The following is a 12,666-nucleotide window of genomic DNA, read 5'->3' as shown; positions in this document are numbered from 1 at the left end:
AAAAGCAACTTTAAATATTTACCTTAACCAAAGAGGTCACTGAAACCTCTCCCTTGTCCCAATCAATGTGGCTCATCAATATGCCAACATACAATGTTTATTACTGGCACACCAGTATACATCAAAGAGATAAAGTAAAAACTTGGAAAGTTTAAAACTTGCAAAGCTATTAAATTTAAAAAGGCATTTCAGGCATCATTTTGCAACCATTAAAGATTAGATCATATAAAAACATTAGTGCATACTAAATCTATGGAGACATTTGATGAGAACCAGGAATCTACATTGTCTTAAAGTGCCTCCCATAGACTAGTTGCAAGGGAGAACATTTACAGAAAGTAGCTGACACCTTCACAGAATGATCAAAGTTAACATCACCAATAAGGTACAGTGGGCACTGTTTGCCTCCAGACGTAATACAACACCCTGAAAAGGACACAACCTCATACGTATACTGTAACAGCTGAGAATGCACAGCCTAAATTTAACCATGAGGAAACATGGACAAACACAATAAAAAACAGTCTATTAAAATAAAAAATAGTATCCTTCAAAATATCATAAAGACAAAAGTGGTGAAAAATGTTCCACATTAAAGGAGGCAGTAGAATCATACCAACTAAATGCAGTATCTGACCTTGTCTGGATTCTGCTGTGATCCAGGAGGTGGAATGCTATAAAGGGCATTATTACATGAAATGACAAGTTTGGAACAAGAATGGTAGATTGGATAAAAGTACTATAAGTATAAAATAGTGAAGCTGATGATAATACTGTGATTATGTAAGAAAATATTCCTATTCTTAGGAAAGCACACTGAAGTAGTTCCAGATAATGAAGCATGATTATATTAATTTACTTTCAAATAGCTAAGTAAAAGAATCTCTCCCTCCCACCTCTCTCTCTCACACACACACACAGCCCCCTGCAAGCAACAGAGCAAATGGGGTGAAATGTTAATAATGCAAATATTCTTTGTACTATTTTTTTATAAATTTGAAAATATTTCCAAATAAAAAATTTAAAAATATCTTTCAAATAACAAAGTAATCTAAAATATTTCAGGGAGCATGGGGGTGGGATGGGATGGGAGTAATAGACAGAAAACTGTACTTGAAAAATAATTAAATAAAAAAATTGGGGAAAAATTTTTTTAAAAAAAGTAAAATATTTCAGGCATTAACTACTCAGAAAAATATTCCTAACAACACTGATCCTCAAAAGCTGTTTTCTGTTACCAAACCATGGATCCATTCTTTAAAAAAGACTTTCCACACTAAAGAGTATAAACATACAACATACCTGATAACTTTGCAGTCTTTGCAAGTCAAATGAAGCTGAAATATATCTCGGCATTCAACACTTTCTATGAGCTGTAATGGAACCTGAAATTAAAGGAGATAAAGTCCCTTCAGTCAAAAAGGCACTGACCCTGCAATTCTTCAATGTTCAATAATAGCAATTAGGAAGTTCCACAAGGGAAAGGAGCAAAACAAGTGCAAACTTATCTGGATCAATAGTACTTAAGTGATCTAATACTGAGTGAATTAGGGACTGAGTGAATCAGGGTTTCTTCCCTTCATCTCTAAATCAAAAACCCAAGTCATGAAGAGGAGGCACCACTTCTGGAAGAACAGAAATATGTCGTCTCTCAGGCAGCAAACTCACAAGCTCATCACTCAAAGTACTGCACTACTTGAAATACTATGGTCAGTTGTGATATGTAATGACACGAAAGCTGGAGGGAACTAGAATGGTGATCCTGCCTTGTTTATAGGAAAGAACTACAGATCAAAGTGCTAGTGGGACTATATTTGTCATTTGCCCCGAATGACAAAGTGAGCCTATGGCTTTGTGTCAGCAAAAGAGCATTCTCATAAAGACTAGAAGTCTAAACTGCCTGTAAGTTGCATAGAAAAGACAACAGGACAGTAGCTGCTGGCCAGCTAGACACTCTACTCAGTAGAATAGAGCCACAGGTATGGAGGGGGAAGGAGCAGGCCACACAGTGGGCAAAGGTCCTAAAACTAGCTAGGTCTAATTTGTTTTAAAAGACCAAATTTGAGGAGCCCTGTTTGCCAAGCAGAACTGGAGATATGAGCAAACTAGAATGATTTTCTCCCTGTCAATCACATCAGCAGACTGTACTAAATGAACTCAGGAGCATAAATACAACAGTAAAGAGGATCAAAGAAGGGAGAAAGAAGACAGATAGGAAGGGAAAGCATCTGATCAGGGTGACAAATCTTCAAACTGACAATTCTGAGACTCCTCCCCTTCACTCTCCACTCATCTGGACTCAACCTCTGGCTTCAAAAAGCAATTTTCGAAACTTCTAAAGAAAATGTGGTTAAAAAAATACTGGATACTCTTGCTCCTTGGGAAAGGTTAGACCACTGCCTCTTACACTGTATCATGCTAGCCAAAATATGACTGTACAAGTTACAAGTAACATTCAAACAACTCATTTAGCATGAGAAGAGGGAGGCAGTTTTTTCCAACACAGAGAGAATCAAGAGAGAGCTGCCTGCAGAGGGTGGCCCTCATGTTAGCTGAGCCGGTTCAGAAACCCTGTCCCACCATGTAGTTGCCAAAGTCAGCAGAGAACTCTCGGAACAAGTATGTGGGGATCAAAAATAAGCCCCGTGCTGGACAAAGAAACAGAAACTGGGGCAGGGATTTAAAAGAGAGAAGAAAGCAAAATAAAAACATTCAGATTCTAGCTAGGAGTTTCTACCTCAGGACCAGAGCCTTCTTGCTTAGGTCCAAGCCAACAAAATTCCCTTACACTTGTAATAGGACTGACAGCAAGAGAAAGACTAAGAAATCTTGACTGTGCTCTGAGGAAAAAAAAAAAAAGGAGCATTGGCTCTCTATTTTTAAGTCCTTAACCCCAACGTGCTATGAGATACTATGGCTGATTTAGCTAAAAATGCTTTCAAGATCTGTGTATCGAGGAAGGAAAACAACACCACCACTATTTCAGTAAAGGAGGCATAGGAGATTAAGAACACTGATTCACTCTTACAACAGACCTTTGGGTGCTCTGTAACAGACTCTCATACTGTTTTTCTTTTTTTTATGTACCCACTTCTCCCTTCATCAGCCCCCTCAGCCCTAGTGGGGGAAAGTGACACCAAGACTGACAAGAGGCCTGAGTTCTAATCTCAATTTTCTAAGATTTTACCTGCTTCCAGACTTCCTTGGACAAGCTTCCCCCCTTCCTATATGTCACCAGCCTCTGCTTTCTAAACCTCAGGTAGTTGGAATTTTGGAATTCCCAGGTACAGGGAATGGGAAGAGCCTGGGGTGCAGTGAGAGCGAGCTTTACGAATCCACATGGAGAGGCTGCTATCTCAGCAGCCACCTGCATCCCAGTTTCCCTTCGATTACTTGAAAACCAACTAATGCTATGAGCAGCTGCTGGAAAGAGTGAACACTAGCCTGTGCTACCTGGCTACAAAGAACAGATAAGTTTTATATCCCCCTATTGGACCAGAGACTAAGGACCTACACCCAGACTTCCAGAATAAGAATAATGAAACATCTCAGAGCACACAAAAATGTGCTACCTAAAATGCACTCGACATACAAATTTTCATGTATTTTGACATCACAAATTTAGGGAAAAAGAATAAAAATGTTGGTTGCTGATATGCAGATACTAGAAACTACCAGAGTACATCACGTGTACTGAAGTCATAGATACAGAAAACAGCAGATTTTAATACTCATGCAGATTGCTACATGCACTAAAGTTTAATATGCAGCAAGAACAGGAATATGTAAAAGGAAAATACCTGACTTTATATCAAATGAACATCATCTTTTCTTCTTCTCCTTCCTACCTCAATGTCCCTATCTTTACTGTTCCTTCCACAGAATGCCTCCTATTCTAAAAAGGCACAACTAGCCTTCTTTTCCTCTTTATTTCTCCAACCAAAACATACTAAGTTTCTCTACATTTTTAAGGCCCACTCCCATGTTTTAGATTTCTCACCTTTCCTCACAGATGAAAGAGATCTCTTACCATTTCTGTAACTAAATACACCCAATATCCAATATCATAAGCAAACATTACAGCTTCAAGAGCAACACCACTTTATAGCCCAGGAAGGTAAGCTAGTGACAGACTCAGGACAATAATCCATGTTTGTCCTCCAGTCCAGGCTCCTTCCATTACGTATATGAAGCATCTTTCTTCCTCCTGATCACCTTTCCCTTCTGTATGAGCACTGCATTAGGTCTTCTATCACAGTAAGGCCTCTCCTCTCCACCAGGGATCTTGAAGAGGAAACAGCATTTATTTTTTAAAGATTTTATTTATTTATTTTTAAACAGAGGGAAAGGGAGGGAGAAAGAGGAAAGAAACATCAGTGCATGGTTGCCTCTTGCGTGCCCCCTATTGGGTACCTGGCCCGCAACCCAGGCATGTGCCTGGACTGGGAATCAAACCAGCGATTCTTTGGTTCACAGACCAGCACTCAACCCACTGAGCCACACCAGCCAGGGCAGGAAAACAGAATTTAAACCAAGAGTCCTTACAGGCAATTCTATCCATGGAAGAGTAATAAGAAATCTAAAGTCACATTCAAATCCTCTCTAGCCTGCTAATTCAAATGTTTTATACCAACTAGTTTTATTTTTGCTATTTTTTCCTCTACTTTCTTGCTGCCAGGAAATTGTATCTCCCTTTACAGTGCTCTTCCTCTTATAAATTCCATCAAACTCCCACTCAAAACAATGCATCAAAAACACACAGTGCTGTTAATCAATTTCCCAAAAGGCCAGAATCACATCATGAACACCAAAATTTTTAAGAGCATCAATCCAAAAAAGCAGAAGAGCAGCAGTTAAAGACTTAGACATGCGCAGGTATTAGAGATCCACAGTACTGTCTCATTTGGGGGCATGAGTAGGGGTGTGCACATATGTGCACATTTGTATCATTTTTAAGCACCAAAATTTAAAAGTGGGATAATTTCTACAGTTTAAAAACAAATGTCACTGAATGGGAAGTACTAATCTTTATACACATTGAAGTAAAAATGATAGTAACTAAGTGAAAATAAATCAAGTAATGATTCTAAACCTAAAAAGTATAATAAACTGTAGAATATCTAGGCACTAAATCTTATCATTCAAGAACCAGTCCTAAAAAGAAGACTGTCACAGGTTAAAGACAGATTTTTATTGCTTTCCTTTGGTATTTATAAGCTACTTTTCCAACACAGGTTTCATATGTCTTTACTGATATATCAATACTAAGGCCAAAGTGCATTAAGTGTTAATGATAACCTCTTGCTGATATTTGGGGGATAAAGATTTTCACGGTACTACAATTAGGACAACGGAAAATCTGAAAAATGCTAAGAAAGGTGTTTCCAGTTGCTACACATCCACCTTTTCTCTCAGAAGCATTAACAGCCCTAGAAAACAGAAGTTTTGGGGTTTTTAAAAAAAGATTTCATTTACCTGGCTGGTGTAGATTGAGTGCGGGCCTGGGAACCAGAGGATCACAGTTCGATTCCCAGTCAGGGCACATGCCTGGGTTGCAGGCCAGTTCCTGGCAGGGGACACATGATATATTGTGTGTCCCCGGCAGAGGCAACCATACATTGACATTTCTCTCCCTCTCTCCTTCCCTTCCCCTCTAGAGATAAATAAATAAAATATTTTTTTAAATGTGTTTAAAAAAAGATTTCATTTATATATTTTTAGACAGAGGGGAAGGGAAGAAGAAAGAGAAGAAGAGAAACATCAGTGTGTGGTTGTCTCTTATCTGTTCCCTACTGGGGACCTGGCCTGCAACCCAGGCATGTGCCCTGACTGGGAATGAAACCAGTGACCCTTTGCTTCACAGGCTTGTGCTCAACCCACCAAAGTACACCAGCCAAGACAAAAGAGAAGCTTTAATATTCTTTTAAATGTTCATGTTTATTTTACAAATATTTCTGGTTGAAATTCAGTTTACACTGTTTGAAGGTCACAATTCCACCTGCTTATTAATAAGCTGTGGGGCTTTATCCTCACCCCACCAACTGTCCTCATTACAGGGTACTACTAGAACTTTGTCTAATAAGAGGGAAGAGACTCATGCAGAGAGGACACATTTTGCTGATTGCAAGATGAGCAACTAGCATTCAAAATCAATTTGTTCCAAGCACATGTGCAACAACTGCCTAGGTTTCTCATGCTACTTACTGTGATTTCAGAAGCAGTAGATTGAGAGGCAATCTATTGAATTACACAACAAAAACTGTTTTAAACTTTCATGAATTCCACTTGAACACTTACTTGTTTATAAATTAGCTGAGCATCAGAGAAATATACCTGTACATATGTAAAAGTACAGTTTGGGCAAAGCACAGAATGAAAGCAATTCATACCTTAAATGCTAACAATGAACTCAACTAAAGACGTTCTTGACCCTAGAAAATGAAAACTTGATATCCAATGAATGTGTGTGGATTAAAGTAATGATATTTATGGTATCTAAGTCTAGAGACTTTCACTCAATATGCTATGAAATTAAAAGAGAATGTATATGGTGAACAGTAACTAGACTTGAAATGGGATGGTATATACATATATTGAATTATAATGTTGTACACCTGTAATATACGTATGTAATCTTGTATACCAATTTAGCACAATAAAAAAATGTTGAGACTACATGATACTGGGTAGCTATTTAACACTTCATGACAAGTTATTTTCTAAAGTACTAAATTTTTTTATTTCAAAGCAAACAAAATGATGCAAACTGCAGCATGCCACAATATACACTAGTACATTTGAGGAACTGTGTTTGATTTAGATTTAATAACCTTTAAAAGGACTCTCTTGATCTCACATGTTTTACTGAAATACTTCTCTGCTGAGGAAGGAAAAGAGGGAGGGAGAGGTTAACACCACCAACTCACAAGTCTCCATCTAGCACCTAGTAGGAAGAGCCATTGTTTCCTGGAGTAACCACAGGTTTTAGGAACCTTAGCACTTACTGTGATGCAATTATTTGTGTGGAGAAATCCAAGTCTCCATCTGCAATGTTTAAAGTCACTGCAATGCTAAAATACTTTTGCACAATCATCTTTCTGTACACAGCCATTATCTTGGGCTTCTGAAGTGACATGCAGGCTCTATGCCTTAGAGGGTTAAAATGCTAACTGAGAAAACAGTTTCAGGTGAGGAATTGGGTCAAAAGTATTAAGTTTTCTTAAGTATATACCTCAATTACAAAAGGGGACCAACAATTCCCTACTTAAACAACCTACTTGTACAACTACTCTTAGAGACAATAACACAGGACTATCACACAGATTGTTGTTTTAAAATGAGTTTTGAACCTAAAAGGGGGTTTTAACTTATCTAATACCCATTTCAAGCCTGTATTAACTTTAATTCACATAATAAAGGAACGGGCAAAAGTAGGTTTACATTTGTTAGTACATGAAACTGTTTATTCTTGTATTATTAGTAAATCTACATTTGCACACTCTTGTATTTACTGAGTATTATGGTACTAGGAGATATGCTGGATTCTGAAGACACAAAGATGAATAACAAAAAAATTGTATCTGGTATGTCATAAGGTATATTCAAGACACAGAAGAAGCCAGAGGAGTGTAATAAACTGCCAGGGACTGAGAAAGGTATCACAGAAGATGTCATACCCTGACTTGGGTTTTGACAGATGAAGAGAAGTTCCCTGGGCAAGAGAGAAAAGAGAGAACTCAGAGTGTGATATGGCTGAACAGTCTAAGGAGGGTAGTTTTATTAGCGCCAACGGGAGAAGGGAGAAAAGAGGGAAACAGAAAAGCTGGCAGGGACCAAGGACCGCTTCCCCTGACATCGTACTAAGTGATTCCATCATAAAAGTGTTCAAGGCTTTTAATTTTCAAGGCTTGTGAATGACATGTTTGAATCCACACTCTCCCACAGACCCTATTCTGGAATAGATCTAAAAGTACTCTCCAAATTACTTTGTCATAAACCAGTAAGCTGAGAAATAGGGGACTGTATGGAAAAAAGGTAATGATATGAAACTAAGTCATTTCCACGTGCAATTTAAGTAGGATTTCATTGATTCCAGCCACTTAAACATAATTTTTATAAAATTATAGTTTCATGTTTTTTAAAATATATTTTATTGATTATACTATTACAGTTGTTCTATTTCCCCCTTCATTCCCCTCCACCCTGCACACCCCCTCCCCCACCATTCCCTTTAGTTTATGACCACGTGTCTCAAGTTCTTTAGATTCTATATTTCCCCCACTATTCTTGCCCTCCCCCCTATTTTCTACCTACCGTCTACGCTACTTATTTTCTGTATCTTCTCCCCCCTTCTCCTCCTTCCACTCCTCTGTTGCTAACCCTCCATGTGTTCTTTATTTCTATGGTTCTGCTTCTGATCTAGCTGTCCTCTTGGTTTGCTTTTGTTTTAGATGTGGCTGTTAATAACTGTGAGTTTGCTGTCCTTTCACTGTTCATATTTTTCATCTTCTTTTTCTTAGATAAGTCTCTTTAACATTTCATATAATAAGGGCTTGGTGATGATGAACTCCTTGAACTTGACCTTATCTGAGAAGCACTTTATCTGCTTCTAAATGAAAGCTTTGCTGAATAGAGCAATCTTGGATGTAGGTCCTTGCTTTTCATGACTTGGAACAGTTCTTTCCAGCCCCTTCTTGCCTGGAAGGTCTCTTTTGAGAAATCAGATGACAGTCTGATGGGAACTCCTTTGTGGTGACTGTCCCCTTATCCCTTATCTCTTGCTGTGTCTAGGATTCTCTCCTTCATTTTAGTCTTGGCTAATATAATTATGATGTGCCTTGGTGTGTTCCTCTTTGGGTCCAGCTTCTTTGGGACTCTCTGAGCTTCCTGGACTTACTGGAAGTCTATTTCCTTTGCCAGATTGGGGAAGTTCTCCCTCATTATTTGTTCAAATAAGTTTTCCACTCGTGGCTGTTTCTTTCCCCTTCTGGTACCCCTATAATTCAGATGTTGGAATGTTTAAAGATGTCCTGGAGGTTCCTAAGCCTCTCCTCATTTTTTTGATTTCTTGTTTCTTCATTCTTTTCTGGTTGGATATTTTTTCTTCCTTCTGGTCCACTCCCTTGATTTGAGTCCCAGTTTCCTTTCCATCACTATTGGTTTCCTGTGCATTTCCCTTCACTTCAATTAGTTTAGCCTTCACATGTTCCTCTAATTTGTGATTATAATCAACCAGTTCTGTGAGCATCCTGATCACCAGTGTTTTGAACTGTGCGTCTGAGAGGTTTGCTATTTCTTTTTCGCTTAGAGCTATCGGCTCTGGGGCTTTGAGTTCTTCTTGAGCCATATTTTGGACTGTTCGAGCCTGTTAGGGAGCAAGGCCCTAGGTGTTCACCCGAGCGGGGCAACTCAATTGCTGGGTTGTGACGCTGTTATGTGGGGGCGGGGTCAAAGGAAAGCAATGGTGATCCAGTCTGCCACCTAATCCGCGTCCGTCCCACTGCACACGAATGTGCCACCACAGTCAGCCCGCCACTTTGTGCACTCACTGGGTTCACCCACTGGGGCCTGCACGGCCCGTCTCACTGCCCACTCCTCTACTGGTTTATCTGTGTGTGAATGTGTGACCGAGGCCAGCCTGCCCCGTACCCTCACTGGGTCTGCACTGCTACCCTCTGCTACTCCAGCTGCCTTCGCGCCTGGGATGGGGGGGGTGATCTTTCCTGCCTGACCCTGCTCTGTCGCTGGCTCCGCCCCTCTTACCAGTCCTGGTTGAACGGTTCGTTGTTGTCGGACTTCCGTATAGTTCAATTTTCTGTTCTTTGGCTGCGTCTTTGTTTACTAAACCTTTGTTGTATTCAAACCTGGTTGTGGGAGAAGGCACAGTGTTTCCACCTACACCTCCACCTTGGCGGAAGTCTCCACTTAAACATAATTTAAATACAATATTAAGTTGGGTGATTCTACTTATTACAGTAGTCCCCCCCTTATCTGTGAGGGCTATGTTCCAACACCCCCCCCCAGTGGATGCCTGAAACCACAGAGAAAACTGAACCCTATATATACTATTTTTTTATGCATACAGTAGTTCCCCTCACACCCATGCCACTTCCTACTTGTGGGCAGTTTTGCTTTCTGTGATATCAGTTACCCACAGGTCAACCTTGGTATGAAAATATTAAATGGAAAACTCTAGATATAAAAACACTCATAAATTTTAAATTGCATGGCATTTTGGGTATCATTATGAAATCTCACATTGTCCTGCTCCATCCCACCCAGGACACGATTTAACCTTTTGTCCAGTGTGTCCATTCCATGCTACCTGCCCACTAATCAGTAGCTGTCTTGGTTACAGATCAACAGTCTTAGTATTGTGGTGCTTGTGTTCAAATAACCTTTATTTCACTTAATAATGGCCCCAAAGCCATTCATATAACTTTTATTACTATATATTGTTACAATTGTTGTATTTTACTGTTATTATTAATCTCTCACTGTGCCTAATTTATAAATTAAACTTGATCACAGGTATGCATGTATAGGAAAAACATAGTATCTCAATACATATGAGGTAGGCAAAAGTAGGTTTACAGTGTGAGTATGCAAAAAATTTATGCCTGTATTATTATTTATTCTTGTATGGTTTTCCATACTCACAACCGTAACCTGCTTTTGCCCATCACTGTTTAAAGTTTGGTGCTATCCACAATTTCAGACACCCACTGGGAACCTGGGCATATTTTCCCCATGAATAAGGAGGGACTATTTTACATGTCCTGTCATTTCAAGGAAGCACTTCATGGCTTCTCTATGGAATATCCCATCTGCCCGAATCACTACTCTTGCACTTTGGGGCCACTGAGGATAGCACAAGATTTCGTCACACTGCTCAGAATGGTGTGCAACTAAAAACTTATGAATTACTTCTGGAATTTTCCGTTTAGAATTTGCAGACCATGGGAAACCACAGATAACTGAAACTGCAGAAAGCAAAACTGCCAACTCCACAGTGGGGGACTACTATATTACTATCATTCCTTTCACTGTAGCGGGTGGGGTATTTCTGGTTGCTGGAATTTTAATGGAGTTTATCCTGTCCCCTCCTATGACAACCACCCAATTCCAAATGGACCCTTCTTAACATAGATGATCTGAAAGCACAGCATGCCTCTTTCCTTGATGAAATCTGATGTGTATTATTAGACAATGAACAGAAAACTTATGTAACAGCTATGATCACAACTCAACTCTAGAAGCCAGAAGGAATTTAGGCCATAATGGCTCTTGGATATAAACGCTTAACTACAAAGAATAAATTCTATATGAAAAATGAAAGCCGACTGTAAAGAAAATGGCATCCGTCTGAGTCTTCTGACCAAAAAAAAAAAAGTGATGAAGGATTTGAGTAACTTTTGACCACAGAATAAAATGAATTCAAGTGATAAATATCAAAGAATCCCAATTGAATCTCAAAACACATAATCTGAATGAAATTATAGTCCTGAGCTTTTATAAGATGTCACAATACACTTCTCTGTGCTAGAACCAAAGTACAGAAAGGCACAATGCTAGCAAGGAAAAGAAAGAAGAAGACACTCATTTGGTGGAAGTACATGAACTTTTGTGCCTTTGTGGTGAAAGGCACATTAACTGAAAACTATTAATAATAGCAGTGCACTGGAAGAACCAGTTCATTAAGACTACCCTCATTACTAAAAAGGACAAAAGCACTCTTAGGAATCAAGAGGCTTCCTTTTCTTCAGTAGTCCATTCAACAAATAAACACTGTACTTAGCTTCTACACTTATACCAGTAAGGAGTCATTAGACTCATTTCATCCTATGACAGTCTGCATTGAGCTCAAAATACTTCAAACATTTCATCATTTTGATATTAAGGTCCAGAGAAGTATCTCAACTGAGGCAGTAGTAACCATTAAAGATTGAAAAATAAAAGTCTACGCAGCCTTTGCACCCTTACAAAGCTTAATGACACAGCATTACCTAGCACACATCGATTCAGTGTTACTAAACACTGGACACCTCAGCTCACAACTATGTGTATATTTTAAATCGAGCATTACAACTGTTTGCTACCTTAGTGTCCCCTGGGTGCTAAGCTGGGAGAAAAGCAGAGCACATATAGTTTTCACACCCAACCCTCTATAACACTCCTCTCTTTGAGAACATCAGCAGATTTTTTTGACTTCCTTTTCTATCTACTTTAGTTGGTAATCACTTACATTAACAAGAGACTCCTTGAACTTGATGTGAAGTCTGTAATTTGAAAGGGCAATGATGGCATCTTCAGCACGGCCCACATACTCTGTGCTTTCTCCATGAAGTTCAAGAAAAGGAACCTTTAAAATGGAAGCAGAAATCCTTCAAAGTTCTGAAGCAGTAAATCAAAGTCTTCAAACACAGATCAGATGAATGGATAATAAATCCTTTGTCACTCAAAACACAGTATGTAAGTGGGTAAGGGTCTTAAAAAGACTGGGTTTCTATCTACATAATTCAAATATACCTAGTTATTCAAATTCTAGACTACTGAAGGAATGACACAGAGATGATCATCTCAAACAGTGAATTTTGAGGAAATGAGTCTTTCTAAAAGGAGATATGCTTTCTAGCTTACATTTCTACTATGTGCATGGTTTAGGAA

General features: G+C 39.0%; 2 protein-coding genes across 16 annotated transcripts in view; one reads left to right on the top strand and one right to left on the bottom strand.

Annotated features, from left to right (window-relative positions):
- The window catches only part of LOC118991277 (uncharacterized), a 78,106-nt gene extending 74,445 nt beyond the window's left edge, over nt 1–3,661 (top strand). Inside the window, exon 5 of the mRNA XM_037052493.1 lies at nt 3,285–3,661. Coding sequence (XP_036908388.1) covers nt 3,285–3,318 — 34 coding nt within the window. The 3' untranslated portion in view covers nt 3,319–3,661. The remainder of the gene's footprint in view (nt 1–3,284) is intronic.
- Nucleotides 1–12,666, bottom strand: part of MTMR3 (myotubularin related protein 3) — a 147,275-nt gene that overhangs the window by 60,761 nt on the left and 73,848 nt on the right. For all 15 annotated transcript variants that reach the window (XR_005067379.1, XM_037052475.1, XM_037052477.1 and 12 more), the window contains 2 exons: nt 12,245–12,361; nt 1,303–1,385 (listed from right to left, as the gene is read on the bottom strand). Coding sequence is in view for 14 of the 15 variants with exons in the window: in XM_037052475.1 (XP_036908370.1) it covers nt 1,303–1,385; nt 12,245–12,361 (200 nt within the window). In the remaining variant the exon portion in view is untranslated. The remainder of the gene's footprint in view (nt 1–1,302; nt 1,386–12,244; nt 12,362–12,666) is intronic.

The sequence above is a fragment of the Sturnira hondurensis genome, unplaced genomic scaffold (genome assembly GCF_014824575.4).
Source record: "Sturnira hondurensis isolate 20B ecotype Veracruz unplaced genomic scaffold, ASM1482457v3 Scaffold0007406, whole genome shotgun sequence".
In the NCBI taxonomy this organism is placed as follows: Eukaryota; Metazoa; Chordata; class Mammalia; order Chiroptera; family Phyllostomidae; genus Sturnira; species Sturnira hondurensis.
The sequence above is the reverse complement of the archived record's forward strand: the minus strand, read 5'-3'. Positions and strand labels throughout refer to the sequence as shown.